Source organism: Conger conger, chromosome 16 (assembly GCF_963514075.1).
Source record: "Conger conger chromosome 16, fConCon1.1, whole genome shotgun sequence".
NCBI lineage: Eukaryota > Metazoa > Chordata > Actinopteri > Anguilliformes > Congridae > Conger > Conger conger.
The window spans coordinates 6,213,044-6,237,206 of NC_083775.1; the positions used below are offsets into that span (position 1 = coordinate 6,213,044).

General features: G+C 46.7%; 2 protein-coding genes across 2 annotated transcripts; both read left to right on the forward strand.

Annotated features, from left to right (window-relative positions):
- Positions 1-1,367: 1,367 nt before the first annotated feature.
- atp5mc1 (ATP synthase membrane subunit c locus 1) lies at positions 1,368-7,448 on the forward strand. The gene is made up of 5 exons (XM_061224698.1): positions 1,368-1,484; positions 3,452-3,499; positions 5,097-5,174; positions 6,112-6,293; positions 7,090-7,448. The coding sequence occupies exons 2-5, from the start codon at positions 3,461-3,463 to the stop codon at positions 7,202-7,204; spliced, it is 414 nt and encodes a 137-aa protein (XP_061080682.1). The 5' UTR covers positions 1,368-1,484; positions 3,452-3,460; the 3' UTR covers positions 7,205-7,448.
- Positions 7,449-11,238: 3,790 nt separating this feature from the next.
- ube2z (ubiquitin-conjugating enzyme E2Z) lies at positions 11,239-23,414 on the forward strand. The gene is made up of 7 exons (XM_061224622.1): positions 11,239-12,067; positions 13,702-13,774; positions 14,781-14,968; positions 16,082-16,193; positions 16,635-16,747; positions 22,099-22,189; positions 23,142-23,414. Exons 1-7 carry the CDS (start codon positions 11,610-11,612, stop codon positions 23,316-23,318), a joined length of 1,212 nt encoding a protein of 403 aa, XP_061080606.1. The 5' UTR covers positions 11,239-11,609; the 3' UTR covers positions 23,319-23,414.
- The last annotated feature ends 749 nt before the right edge of the window (positions 23,415-24,163 follow it).

Sequence of the window (24,163 nt, forward strand, 5' to 3'; positions counted from 1 at the left end):
CCCTCTACTTAACTGTCTATAACTCTGTACTGAAATAATATATGAAGATGTACTGAATACAAAATATGTTCCTGAGATTTCAGTTTTTCAATTGATATGAGATGTGTTCCATTGCACAATGTAAGAGCGTGAAAACTGTGACAATATGCCCCACTCTCCCCTACTTTTTAAATGCGGTGAAATATCAAGCAACAATATCGATCAAATATCAAGATATTGTATTGTTGTACTCGGGGTATTCTAGCTGCAAACCATGGTATGCTAGTTCGTAAGTTGATGCATTCTTCAAGGGTTCCAATTGTATCTGTATGGTTACGGTAGGTCTCGGAACCGTACTGTCCTCTAGGGTCCTCTTCACACTTGTTCCTATGTTCGATCTGCACTTTATTGTACGTCGCTCTGGATAATGTAATGCAATGCATCAGAGAGGTGGAGACTGCGCATAAATGCTTTTCGAACTGTGAGGAGATAGAAGATTTTTTTGCGGGCCAGAGCTGTTCCGTATTTAATTGCTGTACGGGTGAGAAAGGGAAAAGGGTGAGGAAAATGATCTCTGTGAAGGTCAACTTGGTGTAGCAAACTGTGGCCCTTTCCACAGCCCGCCCCTCTCAAAGTCATAGTCGAATACACGGCCTGCCTGTTCATCGGTAAGTGTTGCAGCTCAGTTACCACAGGTGCTTATGGTAACCTGTCAGAGTATTAGTCAACCATGTGTTCAAGAATACTGGAATCAACACCCCTGACATTTTCTGACATATTTTATGCATCTTGGATTACCGTTCCCAGTTGCCCACAATAATCACAGCTTTAATCTGCATGCTTACTATTCATGAAGAGACCACTGTTTAGACCTGGGCGTCCTAACCACAGGGTCCTAACTTGAATCGAATGATAACATTTAGCCTGTCTGGCGAGTCTTCACAATCAGTAATATAGGCAGGGTTTCCACCAAAGATAGCCAATGAGAACAGAGCACACGGGATGCACTTGAAAAGAAAACCCGTTGCTCGCAAGCAGGAGCAAACAGTACCCGCTCCACAGATCTATATATCATCTGGATGGCTGGTATAGGATAAGGGAGATTAGACGAGTGAGCACTAGATTTGTTCATCGACCAAACGCCTTTTCTCAACTGCTGTGGGCAAACAGTCGCAATCAGTAAAAAATGTCAGAATTATATTGTGTATTATATTTCCAAAGTGAGCGACATACCGAAGCGTAATCATATGACGCGTACCAATTCATCAAATCTGGTTCGTGTAGTTCCTTTGAAACTGGGTCATGTTGGACGTAGAATCCGCTTCTGGTAAGAGGCCAATCGCAAGCGGAGAAGGATTCGGCGAACCAATAAGCGTTTAGGACGGAGAGTGGACGCCTATATAGAACAAGGTGAGGTTGGACGGCGATCTCCTTGACTAGATAGTTAGCAGCAGAGGTTAGATTTGGGCTGTGATCCTGGTGCTTGTGTGCGCTGTGACGAATAGGTAATCGGTTTTTGCATGTTTTTTTGCATTTTACTTTGGATAATTTGGATCCACAGGTTGACAATCCGGCTGTGGGAAGCATTGTTAAAAAGTGCGTGTCTCTAGCAAGATGTCCAGTGTTGGATAGACAGTCATTCATTTATTAACTCCGCTTGCTAGCTATGTATTGCTATATTTTGTCTTGAAACCTCACTGAAATTTTCAGTCACCGATTAACTAATCGGTAGTTGAGAGACTGGAGACTTTAACAAAAACGAATCTGTTCCCTAATCGAGAATCCTGCGGAATTGCTATTGGCTAACGAGACGTTTCTGCAAAATGTCGTCTGAATGACTCGGGGCCTACTTGTGTATTGAACTTGCTAGCAACACCAAGCTAGCAGTAGGGAGCGTCTCTCAATCTGGGTTTCAAGTGATTCGAATGCTCTTGACATTATTCTGACCAAGTCAGTCCAGTATGATATATCGATAACCAAGTGATATGCTACGCCTTTGTCTACTGCAGCACAAAAACGTATTCTCCTGTGTCTTATTTGTGACCTTCATTTCGCTGGCTAGCATGCTAACTTTGTGAAGGCGGTCAAGAGTGTCTAGCTAGGTCGCTAGCTAGCAAGCTAACGTTAATAAGTTTGCTAACGCGGTCGGTGCATTGACATTGTCAAATGGAGATGTCGTTCCGCCCTTTCCGTAAGGAAACTGACCTATTGCATTTCTAAATTTACCACAAAACTAGTTTAGATGTTGCACACGCCAAGATGTCCAGTAGATTGAATGGAATGGAATGGTCAATAATACGTTTGAAAGGCAAATTACACTTGACGTTACTTGGCCAATCCATGTCCGTGCCCTGCACAGATAATTGTGAATGACAAATTGTCTACTTGACCCAAGGATTTATTTCAAGATCCTTGACAGTTTAATCTGATTCGGTTGCTTATGTTATTCATCAAAATACGTTAACGTTGTGTTTTCCAAACAGTCGTTTCAGTTGGATAAGATTTCATTATCTCCCTCGACACTGTCCGATTTGTCTAGCAACTATTCCCTAGTAAAGTTTAAATGGGTAATTCGCCAGATTACGCGGGCGCAACGGCCTCGTCCGTCAGCAGATGCGCGAACAGCCAACAATGCCAGGGTTCATTTAAGGATTTGCTGTAGTAAACTGGCAAAGCATCAGTTAATGTACTCCAGCCATAATCTTACGGAACGGAGGCTGGCAGACTGCGGCATCTGAAAATGGCGTGTCCGGTTGAGCTCCGTTTCCTGCTCTGATGCCTGGCACGGTCGTGCCATGTTATCTAGATTTTGGCTTATTAATTTGTGCAGATGCCAGGCTCCTACATATTTTAATTATGCCGTATGAAATTATGAATACTATAAGGGGAACCCATTTAAGATGGTGAGATTCACTTTTGGTAACATCTCCGTATGTATGTTAAATGGCTCAACTCTCAGGCTGTTTGCAAATAAAAAAATAAAAAAAAATCAGGATTCGTTTGTCTGATTTAAAATGGTCGGGATTGTGCGGCTCTGAAGAGAACACCCTACATGTTTTATTTCTGAGTAGTCGAAAAATCATACTGCACACAATCATTTTGGCAATTATTTCGGGGTTGGGCATGTCTCTGTGGCTGTTAACCTTCTCCTTGCTAATTGTTGCCAAATTATTGAACAAAATTGTCATTGCAAATGTGAAATGACTCAGGCTTTTCCACTATGGTATTGTCCTGATGTGTCCCGTGAAGGACGAGAAATGAGATTCTGGTTTCACCTTTACATGCACCTCCTGGTATCGGTAGACCCTAGAACTGCAGGTCCGCTACCTGACTGGAATCTTAACTTGTCACTTATGAATTTAAGGCCTTTTTGTCTTTCCTGTCATGTCCATGGTATCTTAATGCTTGTAGATGCTGTTTGTTTCATTTGAAACTAATTACCTTTTCTTTATTTTTTTCTTTCCCCCTACAGACTTGAAATATGTACACCTGTGCAAAATTTGTCACCTCACCAGCAGTGGTAAGTGCATGTTTCAGAACCCACCAGTTATTCAGGCCTGCAGATGAAACTGTCCTTGGCAGGTACCCTTTGTCACTGAATTTCCTGTGTGACACAAATGAGAATTACAGAATAACTTGAAATGAATCTCAAAGGCTGTTCTTTTGTGGTTCATACAGTTATGTTTACAGTAATGGAACAATGCTGTAGTTAAAATGGATCCAAAAATGGATATTTATTTGCTTGCAATTATCATTTTAAATGCTGAAATTTCAAAATGTTCTACGCAAGTAATGTATGTCACTCAATTAATTCTTAATTTTGGGCTGTAGATGCACTGCTCGTTCTGTGGCAAGGTCGTTTGGCTAACATTTCCTAATTGGAATATCGGTTCAATCATTCTGATGCAACAGCTGTGCTTACAGGTTAAAGGGGCACTGCCAACTTTCCTATGCATTCTGGCAATTGGGGTCACTAGACAGTGACAAGAGTTTCACATGGTATCTTCTAATGTTGTGATTATATTTTTCAATGAAGGATAAATGACTATGGCAGTAAAGGGTCTGGAAATTGAGATTGCCTTACATTGTCACCAAGACAACTATCCGTCGCACGACCACCAAATGTGCCATGGAAAGGCAATTTCTGACATTAAGTCAGACGTAAATTCTGGACCGTCTTGTCACCCCCCCCCTCAACTAGTAGTGAGACTTGGAGAGGGATTAAAGGCTGCAAAGTGCAAACTCCACACAGGAAGTCCTTGGTTGGGATTCGAACCCAGGGTGATCTTGAGGCAATGGTGTAATCCACTGCCACCATATGACTCCAGCTTCAATTCCCTCTATATAAATTTTTTTTTTTAATAATAAAAAATGATCCAAGTCACATGAAACTATGGGAGGTGTGCAATGAGATTAACACATGCATTTGCCATTAGGTCCGGTTCTTCATGTCATGATATGGGCCCAATAGCTCAGTCAATATTGCAATGAAACTGATTTCTCTACTGTTGCTGATTCTTCATGCATATCACAATGCCATGCAATGTGGTTTGAAGCCATTCACAGATTTGCCTTTACTCGTTAGGGTGTCGTGGAAGTCCACCGTATGGTGCAGCTCTTTGGATTGTCCCCCACTTCAACCAAAACTTTAAAACTTAAGAACATACTAATGGAAGATTGACAGGATGTACAATGGGAAAATTTAAAGTATTTGCTGCCCAGAGAAGTGGCAGTTCACCAGTGTGAGTTTGGGACATTATGGTGAGCTTGGCTGTTGGTTGGCTTGCCAGCTGAAGGGCGGGCCTGTAGCGTAGTGGTTAAGGTACATGACTGGGACACGCAAGGTCGCTGGTTCTAATCCCGGTGTAGCCACAATAAGAGCCGCACAGCCGTTGGGCCCTTGAGCTAGACCCTTAACCCTGCATTGCTCCAGGGGAGGATTGTCTCCTGTTTAGTATAATCAACTGTGCGTCGCTCTGGATAAGAGCGTCTGCCAAATGCCAATAATGTAATGTAATGTGATGAAGTGCAGTAAACTGTCTGTTCAGCCATCTTAGCGGTTCTCTGCTCGGGCCGCTGTAGATTTGACCTTGCTGACCTTTGACCTCCTCCTGCAGCTGCGTGCTGGGTCCAGAGTCCTCGCCCGGCCAGTTTCCGTGTCTGTGTTCAACAGACCTGAAGCCAGAAAAGACCAGGTGAGTCTTCTCCAAGCAATTGTACAGGCATCTGGGCCAACGGTGTGGCTGCACGACTCGAAGACATTAAAAATCAATCCGGAGCAGTACATCCTCATGTGACCATGGTTACCATGGCGTATATTCATTCAGGAGGTTGAAAGGGTTTAGTGGCAATGACACAAGACGCATTTATTTTTTATAATAAGTGTCATACTATAATAGTCTTTGGGGAAAGGGTGAGTTTGGCAGGTACGGGTGCTGTCCGATGGTCTGCAGTTACTGCCGCTGTACAATTTTATTGTTCAGGGGTACTGTTGAACCCAGTATTTTGTTTCTCATTGTGGTCACTCGTTACATTTTGAATGTCATGCGTTATGGTGATATGCTCTCGGTGGTTCTGGTTTCCCATGATTGCCTGTCGTACAGCTCCTGACCTTTCCAGTAACCTTCCCTTTCTGTTCACAAGGTCAAAGCAAATGGCTACGAGTACACTGGCTTTTAATTTGATGCAGTCCTGTTAACCCATAAGTCTTCCAAAGCCCCATTGCAATGTTTCTATTGACCCTGCTTGTGAATACACTATATTCTCCCATTTATGACACACTTATCCAGAACCTGAATCACGGAGATGCACTGTGTGTGGAGGGGCGGGGGTGTACAGTTTAAGTTTTGTCCAAAAACAAGTGAATGTCTGGGGCAGCATGTAGCTTAGTGGTTCAGGTGCATGACCAGGACCCACAAGGTTGGTGGTTCAATCCCCAGTAATCCACCATAAGATCCACACAGCTGTTGGGGGGGGCCCTTGTGCAAGGCCCCTTAACCCCACATTCTTCTGGGGGGGAGGCGGGGGGAGGGTTGTCCCCTGCTTAGTCTAGTCATCCAAGTCAATTTGGATAAAAGCGTCAGCTAAATAACGTGTAATGTAATGACACGTCCCCCCCCCCCCCCCCCCCAGGCCCTGCTGCCTGCAGGCGGGAGCTCCGCCCTGCTCGCCCGGGGGTTCCAGATGAGCGCAGCGTCCCGGGACATCGACACGGCTGCCAAGTTCATCGGCGCCGGCGCTGCCACCGTGGGCGTGGCCGGGTCCGGTGCCGGGATCGGGACCGTGTTCGGCAGCCTGATCATCGGATACGCCAGGTAACACCCGCAACGTTAGAAATCTTGATTCGCAGAAGGGTGCGGCCTGTAGCGTAGCGGTTAAGGTACGTGACTGGGGACCCGCGAGGTTGGCGGTTCGATTCCCGGTGTAGCCACAATGGGGTCCGCACAGCCGTAGGGCCCTTGAGCAAGGCCCTTAACCCTGCATTGCTCCAGGGGAGGATTGTCTGGATAAGAGCATCTGCCAAATGCCTGTAATTTAAAGATGCTGGCAGCATCCAATCATACTTTGCAGGCGGCCACAAAGCTGATCTGGACACAGACCATGCGTAGTGGTGTTGGTACCAGTTGTCACAAACCCTGTTCCTGAAGAGCTGCCGTCCTGAAGCTTTTCACTTCAACCCTAATTCTGCACACCTGACCCCACTAATTACCAACTCAATGAGATCTGAAGCTGTTGAATGATGTGTGCTTTGTTACGGTTGGAGTGGAAACACAGGACAGATCTCCAGGAACAGGGTTTGTGACCACTGTATTACACTGTACTATGACCCTGATTAACGGTCTTAATGCTCATTGGTTTTACTTTGCCTTGTTCCATCCCAGTCATTAAAGGCTTTTTATCCATTTTTATACCCAAAGACTGATTTGACCCATTTCCTTGGTGCATGTTTGAGTTAATTTTACTTTTTAGAGGCTGTTTTGGTCATGGATTACTGGTCCACATTTGCCTACCTGCCTTGCCAATGAGCGCCTGTTATTCCTAGCACCATGCGGGGCTTCTTTCGGTTGTTTGAGCGCTAAATGCCTAAATCTCCCTCTCTCCCCCCCACAGGAACCCCTCTCTCAAACAGCAGCTCTTCTCCTACGCCATCCTGGGGTTCGCCCTGTCCGAGGCCATGGGGCTCTTCTGTCTCATGGTGGCATTCCTCATCCTGTTCGCCATGTAACCCCGCCCATCCCATCCCATCCCATCCCGTCCCGTCCCATCCACGGACCGGGACCGGGACCGGGACAGGGACACACAGCTCCAGGCCCTAGCACCGCCATTCCAACTCACAAAAACAAAAACAAAAAAAAACCACGCTCTACCTTTTTCGTTCCTTTTTTTGTTTTTTTGTTTTCAGACCAGTTTTATGGAAGATCTCACTTCATTTTGGACAGTTTGTCTGAATAAATGATTGTGAACTTAAACGTGCCTCTTTATTCCACAATAAAATGGGACTCACGATGCCCAATCACACGGTCCTTGGCCCAAGGCTAAAAATTACCATTAGCCCCCAGGCTACGGGTGTGTTCATACTCATTGCACATTCTGAAGTGGGCTAGCGCAAACCTTAGCCCTGAGCTAGCTGCCCCTCCTCCAGAGCAGTGTTTGCATTGCCCTTTTCAGGCTTAGACCTGGTAATATCCCCCCTAGCACGGTGCCAAGATGGCCGGGGTGAACACTTACCCCAAGGTTAAGAACGGCATGTGTGAACATGGGATTAGCTAGCGCTGGGTTAGCTTAGCCTGGGGCTAAGGGCAACTCGGGGCTAAGTACAGTGCTGTGTGCAAAGACTCGTAGAGTGGGAGGCGAATCATAAAACCAATGACCATGGTAAACTGAAAAATCCTTTTTAATGTTCTAAGGCACAGGTGTTGAACTCCAGTCTTGGAGGGCCGCAGTGTTTTTGGGATGTTCTGGGCACCTGTGGTTCATTGAAGTTATTGATTGGCTAAAGTATCCACATACCTTGTTCTCAAGGCCTCAATTGGCAGCTGATTGAAAGGAAACCCCAAAAACCGGCAGACACTGCGGCCCCCTCGGAATTCAATTTGACGCCCCTGTTCCAAGGGCATGAGAACCATCTTGCTTAAACGCATGACTAAACCTATGGCGATATTTCCCCTTCGTTTTTCACCTCCGGTAACGCCGGATGAAATTCCAGCCTTGACCTTTAGTTTAGAAGCCTCCTGCTCTCAATATGTCTGCCGTTAATCTTGCCTGGACAGCCAGTAGTGTCGTACCCCGGCTGGTGTAACCGTTCTGTTTACTAGTTCATGGGTGGAGGCCCAAAAGCTGGGATGTTGCCCTGGATTTGATTATACAGTGGTGTCCGTAAGCATTTGGACAGCGGTACATTTTCTGCTCTCTTGGTTCTTAAACGATTAATTTCAGGTTATGTCACCTTTTAATCTGAGGGTAGCTGCATCCGTATTGGGTTATCCATGTCAGAGTTGCATCCCTTTTTATGCATAGTCTGATTAGTCTGGTGCATTCAATCGCTTCCCTAGTCAGATACGAAAAGTTCAGTATCTAGTCCTGATTCTAGGCTTTTGAATGATCGCCTTTGGAGTCGAGGAAAGAAATTCAGGCAGAGATATGGGGGGGGGGGGGGGCCGCCGCCTAAATAAACAGCCACGCTAAACAGTATGCTTACCGAAACAAACTTTGGAGCATCCTGAAGGAAAAAAAGCACTAGTGTATGTTTGGGATCACTATTTTGTTGGGGGATGAAGCACTGTCCATCAGGAGGCATTTGATTTAACTTGGGCTGAAAAATTGTTGCTGTCCACTTCAGAATTCATTCTGCTGCCACTGCTGTCATTATCAATGGAGGCAAGCCATACATGCCCTAGCTATGATGCCCCCAACTGGTCTCATCTGTCCACAAGACCCTATTTCCGGAACTCTAAAGGCTCTTTTATGTACTTCTTAGCATGCTGTAACCTGGCCATCCTGTTTTTGCAAGTAGGCTGCGTCTTGGGAGTGTAGCCTCTGTAGTTCTGTTTGTGTAGTCTTCTATTTAAAAAAAACAAAAAACATTATAATACTTCTTACTCATTTTGAATTTACATCTTCAAAGTACTCATAAATGTCATAGATCCAACGACAAGTTTTTGTTTTTTTTCCTCTGGTCAAAATGTCAATCCCTGTTTTTATTCAAAACTTCCAATCAAACCCATATCAATGGTTAATGAACCTGCCACACCCATTCCGATTGCTCGTTGTGCAATGCCTGATTAGACACAAGCTGAAGTACAGTGCGTTTAATTTCATCACTGCCGCCGGTGAAGAATTGGCACCATAGCTCACTAGCCTCAATGTTAATGTGCTTGCCAACCTTGGACGGCTGATATTAGCATCTTACGAAACTAATGTGATTTGTTGGCCATTTGTGTGTTTAGATGCCACAATTAAGAGGTTGGTGTAGTCCAGACCGGACCGGTGAAACATTTTAGCAAGTTATCTGCAACATTACGTTCCAGTCCAATTCAAACAATTATCCGGAATTGTTGTGCATGGTAAAGAGTAAAAACTATATTAATCAATAATGTTTAACTGATGTATTCCAAAATAACATTAAACACTTTTCAATGCAAAAACATTTGCTATCTGTCCCTTAATTTCAGCATTGTATATCCCTAGCAATTAAAAAGTTAATTTTTTAGTTTTTAATACTTAATACTATATTTTTTAGCTTGATACTCTTACTAAGAAATTGATACTTTTAATTGAGTGAGATTTTTACACAGTACCCATACTTTAACTTAAGTATAATTTCTGTGTACTTTTTCCACCCTTGGTCCTCATGTTGACAAATGCCAATAACAGACTCCAAAGGCAATCAAAAGCCTAGAATCAAGACTAGATACTGAAAGCTTTCTCATACCTGCATTATAGAAGCGATCAAATACATCTGACTAATCAGAAATAGCTGAGAAGCCAACTGTCCAATTACTTTTGGCCCCCAAAAACGGGGGGGGGGGGGCTATGTATAGAAAAGGGATGCAATTCCTACACAGCCAACACAGATCACCCGGTATGGCTGTAAATACACTGAAATGAAAGGTGACAGTGTGGTTTGTGTGTGTGTCAGCACATGTACTATATACACTTACTTTTCTACATGGTAGGTCTAAATGCTGAGTGTGATCTGTTTTGAACATTACTTCTCGGTGGGAGCTGCAAGTTCAGCAATGCTTTAGATTTCGTAAAATTATTACCCCCGTGGGTGAGCCGTGTGCAAGATAAAAGCTCACCCAAGGGAGTAATATCTCAATCCTCCTTCGTAAGAAGTGCCAGGATGAGACAATGATGCTTTTTAAAGTCTTTAAAAACATACAGAACATAAATACAGTGCTTAAAAATTTAGAGTACTCAGCACTCACTTTGTTGGCTGTGAACCGAACCGTCAGCCATCCAGGCTCCTAACAGCCACTTTAAGATTTATTCTCTTCATGTGGCAAAACTAAATGCATTGAGGAGAGTGTTTTCGAAAGAAATTAACTTAATATGCAGCGGAAAAGGATTTGGCCTGGCACAATTCTGCTCTGTGCTGACTCTTGAGGTCAGTATGGGATGATAATTGTTTCTATAATGTACTTGACCCATCACAATAAATTAGATGTTAAAATATTTATGTAGCACGAATTATTACTCTTATTATTTGTTTTATTTGGGGGGGGGGGTGGAATGTCAATGTTCATATGTAGTGCATATGGATTGATTAATTGAACCTTTAAAATAATATTTGTAAACGGATACTTATTGATCACATGGCGATTATTCATTTGTTGCGTTCACGCCTAGTGATAGCGTTTCTAATAGGCTACTATTTAACTCGTATTTAAACAAATCTGTTTAGAGTATGCCTCCTACACATTAAAACAGACGTAAACAAAAGCTCCCCCTGGTGGCGAGGAAAGGAATTCTTCAGGTGGCAAATGAACACTCATCCAGGCATTCTCATTCCTGTTTTGTCTTGAATTATAACGCTAGTTCAGCGTTCTTTCATGCATTTATTTCACCTTTAACATTAACTGTAGCGATTATGTTTGAACTGAAAAAGCTAGCTTAGCCGAACGTATCTGCAAAACCTTTGTCAGCTTGACACCTTTCAAAAATGGTTGCACACTGAGATTTGTTGAAGTCACAAGCTGTTATACTGAAATGTTACCACTAGAGAGCAGCGCTCTTCTGTAAGAGGAGGAAGTGGTTGTGTGGAAATAGACGAGCTAACGCCGTGATACTCGGATTGGAAGAGCAGTTTGTGTTCGTGTGATTGAGAGTTGTGATCTGAAGAAATTTGTAGCGAGAATTGATTTTATTCATTCCACTCTTACGCGAGTAACTATCCGTTTTCGCAGTTAGCTAGCTTGTGGGAAAAAAAATAACTAACGTTAGTCTTTCATCTCAATGTAGCTAACGATTTGACGTTAGCTCTAGCTAATTTACCTAGCTAGGCTAGCTAGATAGCAAGCTCTTCCTCGTTCGCCGATAAATCCGTATGACTGCCTCCCATTGAAGAATTACATACCACAGCGATAGCTAGCTAACTAGCTATCAGAAGCATACAGAATCTAAACATCATGGATAGCACAGGAGAAGAGGCAATCGGTGGTGTTGGGTTGTCTGGCGGGACGAGTCAGGGCAGCGGAACCCAGCAGTTGTTGCCGAGTTTAGCTAATTCTGTGCCAGGTCACTCGAGTGGTGCTAACCCTGGTTCGCCGTCTCCTGCAGCAGCTGCAGAGACCGGCCTAGCTGTTATGGCTCCGGGCATTGCAGATATGACAACTTCTTCGGTGGGAAGCGGGTTTGGGACTGCCATAGGTGTCCTTGGTACTGCCGTAGGCACTGCCATTTTAGCACCGTCTTCTGCCACCGCGACAGTTTTGCCACCGAGCATCGGTTTGGGGGTCACTGGTACTCCGAACTTGGCCGGGGCAGGTCTCCTCTCCCATATTCACTCCACTTTCTGGGATCCGACCGTAAGCACCGACTGGGACAACGAGAAGCCATCGCAGCAGTGTGTTCTCCGGATAAAAAGGTAAATCTTAAATGTATGACCTTGTTCGTACTGGTGTTGGTACGTGTATGCCTAATAAGAGAAGTAGACGTTAGCGAGTTTAGCTAGCTAACGTTAGCCATCTACGAGATAACTTTGGTTCCTGCACCCAGTTTGTGATGAACATCAACGTAACTGATGTTAAGGAAATACAACTTTGGGCCAAATATTTATCAAAACGCAGCCCCGGTAGTGTTGAGTTCACACGAAAAGCCACCTAAAATCCGCACAAGTCTTGTAACAGAGTAAGAAAGAGGTCGTAGCTAGCTAGATTGGTCTGAGTCGGCAGAGTTGCTTTCTGGTATATTCCGCCGCAGACTGAAGACGCACTTGTTTCCATTGCATAGTGGTTGATCTAGCGCTTAACTAGGGGCATTTTTCGTGGATTTGCTGGCCTTACTTGTGCCAACATCAAGTTCTCTACCTTTAGACATTTTTGTTTCTTATGCCACTCCTGAAAATTCTCACTATTCGTCTTCTTATGTTGTAGTTCTTATGCATGTATTTTTAGTACTCTAGGTTGTGAGGCTTATGACATCAGCTCTACTCGTCGCCTAAATGTAAAATGTAAATTAACCCCGCCCCCACCCCGCAGATAAATTGAGGTGTGTTCCTGCCTGTAGTCCTACAATGTTTCCTGTGTTGTAATTTCGAAACTTAGCGTTCTGCACCTTGTCATCGCAAAAATCAATGTTATGACGTTGATTTAGCACTGTTGTCTAATGACTTGACACAATTTCGACATGAAGCCTTTGAATTAATTGGCATTAACTAATGTAATTAATGAATTAATGATGGACAAATACATTAATTAAGTATTAAATCAACTTTTTAATACATTTTCTAACAACTAACTGATGTTTTTGTTACATGATATTAATACATTAGCAAAAACAGGATGCTCTTATAATTAGTTAACCACTAACAAATACGTTCACTGACTTTTTCATTCCAATATTAATGAGCAATAACTAATCTTGCTAGCACAAATTAATGTTGTACAAATACAGTAGTTGGTGAATAACTGCATTAGTTCATGCCAATTCATGGAACCTTATTGTTAAGTGTTAATGTTTACCGTACTTGTTTTCTAATTTTGGAAGCCCGACTTTGGTAATTCCTAGGATTTCTGATGGAAAGCCCCCTATTGTCAGGGAAGTAGGCAGAGTTCCGTTTTGTTTCCACTCATCCAGCCTTGGGTCCTGGACTTCCCCCTCAACAGAAGCAGTAGAATGGATGGAAAGGAGCAATTTGAAAAGCTTGAAGAAAAACTGTGTGTATATAGACTGTTAGGTCGTTTCAGTAGAGGGCGTCTGCCTCTATGACATGATCTGGCAAGTTGTTCCCTGTCCTGACAACTCTCTGTAAAAAAGAATAATAAATAAATAATAAATGGAATTCACATTTCTCTTAATTTCCCACCAATGTCCCCTTGTTCTACTGGGAGAACCCTTTCATCAGTTTCCACTGAAACGCGTATCGAGGGGTTTTTGGTTCTGTGTGTGAGATGTCGGTTCCCCCCCCCCCCCCCGTATCTGTCACTTCCTGTCTCTTTCTCTCTCGTTCTCTCTTCCCTTTCTTACGCATTCTCTTCCCGTCTGACGCCGACTCTGCAGGGATATTATGTCCATCTACAAGGAGCCTCCTCCGGGCATGTTTGTGGTTCCCGACCCCCACGACATGACTAAGGTGAGCCTCACTCCCCAGTGAAATGCGTCTCCTCTGTACGTTCCGTGCGTAGCGCGCTCTGTGCCCAGACACGTTTGTTGGGTGCGATTGGCTGCTTATCTCATTGAGATTGTTGCCCAGAAACACATATGGACGCAGTTACACCTCTGATCAAATGTGTAATTGTCGTTGCTTGTAAGCTGGGGCCGTAGATTAACCTACGTAACCTCAATAATGAGGTGCTCTGTTGAGTGTCGGTTGTTCAGGATTGTGTCGCGATGGCTGCCCCTTAAAATGCCCTCACGCAGATTGAGGAGAGACTGCAGAGGTCGTTTTTACGAAGGTTCCTGGAAAACCACGATCCATAGCAGAAACTATTTATTGTGCACCTCTTCCACATTATCCTTCTGAACTGTGTATTTCAGGGCAGTCGGTAGTGTAGTGGTTAAGGTACATGACTGGGACCTGCAAGGTTGGTGGTTTGATCCCCGGTGTAGCCACAGTAAGATCCACACAGCCATTGAGCAAGGCCCTTAACCCTGCATTGCTCCAGGGGAGGATTGTCTCCTGCTTCGTCTAATCAACTGTACGTCACTCTGGATAAGAGCGTCTGCCAAATGCCCTTAATGTAATGTAATGTAGTGTATTTTATGTTCGTTACGTGGGCCAGTGGTGTAAAAATGTCACATGAGTGCTGTCGAAAACGTGATACAAAGGTGGTGTCTCTAAAGCAGCGATGTCATACGACACGTGCTTGATGTCACAGCCAATGACTCGGGGGTATTCTCGCTGCCAACAGTGGTATGCCAGTTCATAAGTTGATGTATTCTTCAAGGGTTCCGATTGCATCTGCACGGTCACGCTAGGACTCGGAACGCGTGCTGTCCTCTCGGGTCCTCTTCGCACTTGTCCCTGTGTTCGGTCGGCACTTCGTTGTACGTCGCTCTGGATAAGAGCGTCTGCTAAATGCCTTGTAATGTAATGTAATGTAATGTAATGTAATGTAGTGACGCTTTGTCCCCTGCAGATCCACGCTCTGATCACTGGGCCCTTCGACACGCCGTACGAGGGCGGGTTCTTCCTCTTCCTGTTCCGCTGTCCCCCTGACTACCCCATTCACCCGCCGCGCGTCAAGCTCATCACCACGGGCAACAACACCGTGCGGTTCAACCCCAACTTCTACCGCAACGGCAAAGTGTGCCTCAGCATCCTCGGGTAAATGGCGCCCCCTGCTGCCTGGGAGGACCTGTTCTGACCTGTTTTTTTACACGAATAGGCTGCGCTCATTCCAAATAGGTTATTTTCACCTCTCTGCATCCTTTCCTCGTGTCAAAGAATGCTAGGACGGAGGAATCGAGAACTTCTATTTGGGAAAATGTAACGTTCTTGCTCTTTCGAGCATTAGTTTGAAGCCATATCATTTACAGACGTGGAAAATGCGGAGAGGTGCATCCACAGGTCATATATATGTACCGTGTTCTTTAATGAATACGGTTTCTTTGCTCAAGAGTCTTTTGGGAGTCTCCTAGCTCCTGGCACCTTCAGGGAGCATTTAACAGGTTGGAATGTCCTTAAAGATGGCGGACCTTGATCGATATCCTGGTCAGTCAAGGACTGAGGGGACACAGACAGATTGTGTGTTGATTGCTGAACAACATTCACACTCTACACAACCTTTATTTACATTGCATTGCGTTACAGGCATTTCAACCAAGTGCAAATCAGCACCAGGTATAAACCCTAAAAACCATAGAAAGAAGTACTGTTCCACGTGCCAGTGATCACATGGTTCAAAACCGTGTAGTTTAATCTGATGAGAACAAACCAACCAGGACGCAGCAATAAAACAAGTTTTAGCAAATACCATGCAAGGAATAATGAAACAAGCGTGATAATAACAATCGATGGTAGACATGGTTCATTATAAATTACAGGTAGTTAGGGAGGGAGGGGAGGGGTAAGGTGCAGCCTGAAGAGGTGAGTCTTTAGTCTGCGCCCGAAGATGGTCAGAGTCTGCTGTTCTGACCTCATTCCACCACCATGGGGCCAGAACCGACTGTCGTGATCAGGAAGTGCATGTCATAATACTTAATGAAGACAAAAGCCCCTTTCTACCCTTGCTTGTCCACTTTTCACTTACCTGTGCTGAACATTGTACCTCTGGCTGCTATGCTTGTGCCTGTGCGGGCGTGCTGTGCCGTTAATGATTATGGTTGCTGCGTTCCGTATGGCTGATATTCTCCTCGGGTAATCGTATGACCACTGTGGCAGCGTCCTCTACGCGTGGCTGCCTTGCGGTCCATGACCCTGTTCTGTGTGGTTCCCCAGGACCTGGACCGGTCCGGCGTGGAGCCCAGCCCAGAGTATCTCCTCCGTGCTCATCTCCATCCAGTCCCTGATGACGGAGAACCCCTACCACAACGAGCCGGGCTTTGAGCAGGTGCGCCGAAAACCAGGAGCTCAACCTGCATTTTACTGTAAACTACAATACCCACAATGCAACACTGAGAACCAGTACATCCAGTCACTGCATGTATTACTAAAAGAAATACACCTGAAAGTTGAAGTGAGGGAGCTCTTAGTTTTGTGTATGCAGATTGAAGTTAAAGATTATTGATTGAAACTAATTGATTTACCTTTTTTTTGTTTATTTGTATGTGTTCTATGGTGTGTGCATCTGCTTGTGTCTTGGCCCTATGTGTGTGTTCGTGTGAATTTACATGTGTGTGTGTTTGTGTTTGTGTGTCTGTGTGCGTGTATATGTGTGCATGCATGTGTGTGTGTTTGTATGTCTATGCGTATGCGTGTGTGTGCCTATGCATGTGCGCTTGTCTGTGTGTGCGCACACATGTGAATGTGCGTGTGTGTGCGTGTGTTCCAGGAGAGGCACCCAGGCGACAGTAAGAACTATAACGAGTGCATCCGCCACGAGACCCTGCGTGTGGCCGTGTGTGACATGCTGGACGGCAAGTGTCCCTGCCCCGAAGCACTGTGGTGAGTCATCGTCCCCCGTGCCATCTGTCCCCTCCCGTACATCACCGCTTAGCACGTTAGCATGGGGCGCTACTGTCCGTTAGCATCCCATACGTCACCGTTCAGCGGAGACCGCTTAGCACGTTAGCAGGGGGCGCTGCTGCCCGTTAGCATCCCATACGTCACCGCTCGACCCGCTGCTGCAGCGGAGACGTTAGCATTCCCTACGTCACCGCTTAGCACGTTAGCATGGGGCGCTACTGTCCGTTATCCCATATGTGACCACTTAGCACGTTAGCATGGGACGCTACTGTCCGTTAGCATCCCATACATCACCGCTTAGCACGTTAGCATGGGGCGCTACTGTCAGTTATCCCATACGTCACCACTTAGCACGTTAGCATGGGGCGCTACTGTCCGTTATCATCCCATACATCACCGCTTAGCACGTTAGCATGGGATGCTACTGTCCGTTATCATCCCATACGTCACCGCTTAGCACGTTAGCATGGGACGCTACTGTCCGTTATCATCCCATACGTCACCACTTAGCACGTTAGCATGGGGCGCTACTGTCCGTTAGCATCCCATACATCACCACTTAGCATGTTAGCATGGGACGCTACTGTCCGTTATCATCCCCTACGTCACTGCTTAGCACGTTAGCATGGGGCGCTACTGTCCGTTAGCATCCCATACGTGACCGCTCAGCAAAGACCATTACAATCCCTTACATCACCGCTCAGCACGTTAGCATGGGACGCTACTGTCCGTTATCATCCCATACATCACCGCTTAGCACGTTAGCATGGGATGCTACTGTCAGTTATCCCATACGTCACCACTTAGCACGTTAGCATGGGGCGCTACTGTCCGTTATCATCCCATACGTCACTGCTTAGCACGTTAGCATGGGGCGCTACTGTCCGTTAGCATCCCATACGTCACCGCTTAGCACATTAGCATGGGACGCTACTGTCCGTTAGCATCCCATACGTCACCGCTCAGCGAAGACCATTAGAATCCCTTACGTCACCACTCAGCACGTTAGCGTTATGTCTTACAGCCCTCACTCAACTTGATTAACATATGAAACGATTCAAAAATCCAAATGTATGTTTGTATGTTTTTAACGAGCCATTTGATTTTGGTTGGAGAAATTTTGGGCTGCAGTACTTTTTGTTTCTTTGCAGCAGGACTTGGGCGGAAGGCAGCAGTGCCGTAGACCCTGATAGATATAAACACATCTTGAATGGGGTCATGCAAAAAATGAACTCAAACTGCATCAGTTTTAATTTAATTAAAATCGAGAGCCCTTTCATGAAGTGGCTACTTACATTTTTTTTTAAGCCCTATTTTTTTAATTTCTTTTTTGAAAAGGCTACTCTCATTTCGTAAATATTGATATCAGTTTAAGTTGCTAACCTCTAATCTCGAGAAAGCGTAAGTGGTGTCTCATTAAAAATACTTTTCTGTGTTGCCTTTCCGAACAATAGCCTGTGTCTCCGCTACCGTGGGAATGATGTAATTAAACGCACGCACGCAGTAATTACGCCTGGCAGAAGGATAGACAGTCTGGACTCTGAGTTCAGAGCGAGCGTGAGACGATAATCAGGCTATTTCTGTTTGCCAGGAGAGAAACCTGCAGCAGTTCCACCCGACCTGAGATGCTAATGATGAATTAGAAGATTCAGATTTCTGGGGCTTCCCTCATCCTGTTTTTAGCGACAGGTGGCGCTACACTCCTCGGGGGGGGGTGGGGGGTTTTCTGGAGGAGGGTGGGTCGGGCTAATATTCACAATATTCACCGCCAGCAGTTATGTTAAAATAAATAAATAAATAAATAAAAATATTTTTAAAAAATTCTGTGCATCCGAAGGGAATACATCCTGGAATCTAATGAAACATGCAAAGTGAATTAGACTGAGCGATTCTGATTCCGCACAGCTCTCTGATTACGCCTGTCCTAACCAAATTGCAGCTAATGCTAATGAAGTCGGCGAGAACTCAATCTGCCGCAATTAGCATTTCTGTGCGCTTCGTCCCCGCCGTGTTGGGGAAGTGATCTGAGAGGAATGTCGCCTGACTGTTTCTGTGGTTTGTGTGATTGGCGGGTGTGGGTCTGGCCTGAGGGTAGTTTACCCATGAAGCCTGTGGCCTCAACAGGGTGTGCCTAAACTCGGGCATGTTCTCGTAGACAGAGGTCTCTTTTTCAAATAGCTTTTTTTTTTTCCTGTCTCCTTTCCTTGTTCCTTTTCCTACTCTTTGCTCCTCCCATCAGGAGAGGCTAGACATATAGAGTATATATATAGAATTCCTTTATTATCATTGCACGTTAACGTAATACAGAATTTGTTGTACATCTCTCAAAATAGTACAATTAACATTCCACACATACACATACACATACACACACCTGTCCAAGAAAGTGAAGATGAGGAAATTGAGAGAATGGTAATTAGGCGAATGGAATGTCCTTGCTCCTCAGTTACAGACGTGGCAGATGGGGTGAGGTGGATCCATAGGTCAGTTACAGACGTGGCAGATGGGGTGAGGTGGCTCCACAGGTCAGTTACAGACGTGGCAGATGGGGAGAGGTGGATCCACAGGTCAGTTAGACGTGGCAGATGGGGTGAGGTGGCTCCACAGGTCAGTTACAGACGTGGCAGATGGGGAGAGGTGGCTCCACAGGTCAGTTACAGACGTGGCAGATGGGGTGAGGTGGCTCCACAGGTCAGTTACAGACGTGGCAGATGGGGTGAGGTGGCTCCACAGGTCAGTTACAGACGTGGCAGATGGGGAGAGGTGGATCCACAGGTCAGTTACAGACGTGGCAGATGGGGAGAGGTGGCTCCACAGGTCAGTTACAGACGTGGCAGATGGGGTGAGGTGGCTCCACAGGTCAGCTCAGACGTGGCAGATGGGGTGAGGTGGACCCACAGGTCAGTTACAGACGTGGCAGATGGGGAGAGGTGGACCCACAGGTCAGTTACAGACGTGGCAGATGGGGTGAGGTTGATCCACAGGTCAGTTACAGACGTGGCAGACGGGGAGAGGTGGACCCACAGGTCAGTTACAGACATGGCAGATGGGGTGAGGTGGATCCACAGGTCGATCATTTATTACATTTATACGTCAGACCTTCTGGAAAAAATACTTCTGCAAAGGATGCACTCGTGGTTCCTTGCTCAAAGGAAAGTTCTACCTCTCGCTCCCAGAAGGAACGTTTAACAGGTTGGAATGTCCTTAAAGATAGCGGGGCTCGATCGTTCCGGGTCAGGCAGCGGAAAAGGAGATAACAGCTGAAGAATAAATGACTGGAAAGAGCCTGGAGACTCCCCTCTCAGCTCCTTATGGGTACGGATGCTCTGAATCTCCCTTCCTGGTCCTGTGTGTCCTACATTTCATATTTACGTTTAGGCTTTGAGAAGGTGCTCTTATCCAGAGCGACACTAGCGCAAACTAAAAGGTTCGGGCGACATAGCACTGATGTCAGGTCCTAGCTGTGATGATGGTTGTGAATCTGATGCGGGGCGACATGGCTCAGGCAGTAAGAGCAGTCGTCTCATTGGCTCAGGCAGTAAGAGCAGTCGTCTCATTGGCTCGGGCAGTAAGAGCAGTCGTCTCATTGGCTCGGGCAGTAAGAGCAGTCGTCTCATTGGCTCGGGCAGTAAGAGCAGTCGTCTCATTGGCTCAGGCAGTAAGAGCAGTCGTCTCATTGGCTCGGGCAGTAAGAGCAGTCGTCTCATTGGCTCGGGCAGTAAGAGCAGTCGTCTCATTGGCTCAGGCAGTAAGAGCAGTCGTCTCATTGGCTCACGCGGTAAGAGCAGTTGTCTCATTGGCTCAGGCGGTAAGAGCAGTCGTCTCATTGGCTCGGGCAGTAAGAGCAGTCGTCTCATTGGCTCGGGCAGTAAGAGCAGTCGTCTCATTGGCTCGGGCAGTAAGAGCAGTCGTCTCATTGGCTCAGGCAGTAAGAGCAGTCGTCTCATTGGCTCGGGCAGTAAGAGCAGTCGTCTCATTGGCTCGGGCAGTAAGAGCAGTCGTCTCATTGGCTCGGGCAGTAAGAGCAGTCGTCTCATTGGCTCAGGCAGTAAGAGCAGTCGTCTCATTGGCTCAGGCAGTAAGCGCAGTCGTCTCATTGGCTCAGGCAGTAAGCGCAGTCGTCTCATTGGCTCAGGCAGTAAGAGCAGTCGTCTCATTGGCTCAGGCAGTAAGAGCAGTCGTCTCATTGGCTCAGGCAGTAAGAGCAGTCGTCTCATTGGCTCGGGCAGTAAGAGCAGTCGTCTCATTGGCTCGGGCAGTAAGAGCAGTCGTCTCATTGGCTCGGGCAGTAAGAGCAGTCGTCTCATTGGCTCGGGCAGTAAGAGCAGTCGTCTCATTGGCTCGGGCAGTAAGAGCAGTCGTCTCATTGGCTCGGGCAGTAAGAGCAGTCGTCTCATTGGCTCAGGCAGTAAGAGCAGTCGTCTCATTGGCTCAGGCAGTAAGAGCAGTCGTCTCATTGGCTCAGGCAGTAAGAGCAGTCGTCTCATTGGCTCGGGCAGTAAGAGCAGTCGTCTCCTTGGCTCAGGCAGTAAGAGCAGTCGTCTCATTGGCTCGGGCAGTAAGAGCAGTCGTCTGGCAGTCGGCGGGTTGCCGGTTCGATCCCCCGCCCGGGCTGTGTCAAAGTGTCCCTGAGCAAGACACCTAACCCCCAAATTCTCGTGGCGGAAGGTAAACGGCGACTTTGCCATCGGGAGAGCGGCATCTGTGTTCTATGAGACCTTGGCTCTCAGAGTGTTGAAAGATTGAGAGACTCCTCTTAACACAACGTAACATAACATTACATAACATTACATAACATAATGCTGAGAACAGGCCGTGCAGCCCAACAAAGCTCGCCGTTTTCATCGTGCTCAGCGTTTGCCTACACTCTCCGTAGACTCCAGTCTTAAAAACCCCCAGCGTATCTGCCTCTGCTGCATGCCCTGCCCAGCTATTCCACACAGTCACTGCTCTGTGTGTAGACTGAGACCTCGCCCCCGTGACCCCCGTGACCCCCGTCTCTTCTTCTCTGGTTTTCTGCAGGAGTGTGATTTTGTGTGTAGACTGAGACCTCCCCCCCCCCCCCCCCCGTGACCCCCGTCTCTTCTTCTCTGGTTTTCAGCAGGAGTGTGATTCTGTGTGTAGACTGAGACCTCCCCCCCCCCGTGACCCCCGTCTCTTCTTCTCTGGTTTTCTGCAGGAGTGTGATTCTGTGTGTAGACTGAGACCCCCCCCCCCATGACCCCCGTCTCTTCTTCTCTGGTTTTCTGCAGGAGTGTGATTTTGTGTGTAGACTGAGACCTCCCCCCCCCCCCCGTGACCCCCGTCTCTTCTTCTCTGGTTTTCTGCAGGAGTGTGATGGAGAAGTCCTTCCTGGAGTACTACGAGTTTTACGAGGGGGTGTGTAAGGAGCGCCTGCATCTTCAGGGACAGACCATGCAGGTAGTGACACCCCTCAGCAAGCCCCCCCCTCCCCCACAGTAAACCTATAGATTCAGTTACCATGGCAACAAGCCCACAGCACACGGCATTCAGAGGGGTAATATAGAGGAAGAAAATATCGTTTAGAGGGAAATGGAGACGCGTGCTTCTTTTTCCAGCTTTTCACCCTGCCGATGCTCTTAATTACAAAGCCACCCATTCATTTTCTGAATTGACAATTAAGATTTTACACAGCGCGCATTATATAGCTGGAATTAAAAAATGAATACATTGTACCAGTAAATGTTCGCCTTCGAAATTAATGTATGTACGCAGTAGTGAATAATAGCAAAGGAGTTTGAGAGTCATTTCATTGGCTTGGCATGTCCAATAAAGATATTAGTTTTTATATAACATTTTAAAATAACATCTATTTAAATAATATTTTAAATAAAAACTGTCCTGTAGGTTTTCACCCCAACCCTAACAAGGCACACCTCATTCAACAGCTAGAGATCTCATTGAGCCCGAATTTGTAAAACCAGGTGGGCTAAATGAGGGTTGGAGTGGAAAAACTACAGGACGGTAGATCCAGGAACCGGGATGGTCGTCATGTAACCGAATTGTGTTGGCGTTGACTACTTCAGTCCTGCAGATTGTGTGGTAAATTCACGGGCGGTCAACTGTGCTCCTCACTCCTGGTCCTGGAGAGCCGCAGGGTGTGCTGGATTGTTTTGTCATTCAGCACTTAACTGAACTAAAGCAGTTAATTACACCGTTAACTCACCTCGCCTGGTTTCTCTGGGTCTGAATCGGTTGCTGGATATTAAAAATAAAAAGCCAGCCACCCCCACTGCGGCTCTCCAGGACCGGGAGTGTGAGGTCCACTGGATTACAAAATGGCTGCCCCGCTCTGGGGCGAGGCGATATCTTACGGCGTCGGCCATTTTGGCTCTCCTGTTTCCCGCGGCAGGACCCGTTTGGGGAGAAGCGGGGCCACTTTGACTACCAGACCCTGCTGGCCCACCTGCAGGCCACGCAGCAGCGGCTGCGGGAGAAGTGCCGGCTGGAGGACAACGAGGCCGACACGGACTCCGACTCCAGCTCCTCGGGGACCGACCCCGACAGCCAGGGGAGCTCCAAGCCCTAGCCGGGGCACCCCCGGGGCCCCCCCCCCGGGGCCCCCGACCCTAACTGTCCCCCCTCACCCCCGTAACCCCCACCCGCCCGGGACTCCGCCAAACGTCAGCGCCGTGGGGCGGGCGGTGGTCGGGGAGGGGTCAGACTCTGGGGTCAGTTAGGCGAGGGGGGGAGGGGAGCGGTGGTCTCCCCCCCCCCCGTTTTGTTCAGGTATAACAACCTGCCTTGTTTTGTCCCGTCCCCCTGTCCCCCCCCCCCCTCCATAAACGACGCTGAGTGATGAAAGGGTGAAAGAGGACTGGTGGGCGTGGTACTCGTCTTTTGGCTTGTTTTCGGCCCGCAGAAAACGGAACGGAGGCGAAAAAAAAAAAAAAAAAAAAATCTAGAAACTTCCTTCGGAAGCCTGCCCCCCCCCTTTGGGTCACCGTGGATCCCTCTGTCGGAAACGCGAACACACCAGCAGCTGCTGCGTCTCACCGGGAGGGAGAGCGCGAGAGGGTGGACGCCGGGTAGTGAGATGATGTTTGACGCGAGTCTTTCCGTCTGGTTATTGTGTCGACGCAACGCACAGACGGCGCGGAGACCCGCACGGGCGCACCGTTGTGGCACGACACAGCTCCCCTCTTTTGTTGTTGTTGTCTTTGATGTTGTTTACTTTGATGAATTGTTAAACAAACCAACAAAAAAAAAAACACGAAAAACACATCCCATTTCAGAGTCACAGGAGAGATTCTGAATAAAATCGATTATGCTTTTTATTGAAAACAAGCCAAGAAAATGTATGTATGTAGTGTGTACATTGGCACGCCATTCTCTCAGACGTAAAAGTAAGTCATAAAGATGTCTCAGAGCGCA

Coding starts and splice junctions, on each gene's coding strand:
- atp5mc1 (XM_061224698.1), top strand. CDS start 3,461: ATGTACACCTGTGCAAAATTTGTCACCTCACCAGCAGTG. Junction 3,500..5,096: donor TTGTCACCTCACCAGCAGTG/GTAAGTGCATGT, acceptor CTCCTCCTGCAG/CTGCGTGCTGGGTCCAGAGT. Junction 5,175..6,111: donor CTGAAGCCAGAAAAGACCAG/GTGAGTCTTCTC, acceptor CCCCCCCCCCAG/GCCCTGCTGCCTGCAGGCGG.
- ube2z (XM_061224622.1), top strand. CDS start 11,610: ATGGATAGCACAGGAGAAGAGGCAATCGGTGGTGTTGGGTTGTCTGGC. Junction 12,068..13,701: donor TGTGTTCTCCGGATAAAAAG/GTAAATCTTAAA, acceptor CCGACTCTGCAG/GGATATTATGTCCATCTACA. Junction 16,194..16,634: donor ACGAGCCGGGCTTTGAGCAG/GTGCGCCGAAAA, acceptor CGTGTGTTCCAG/GAGAGGCACCCAGGCGACAG.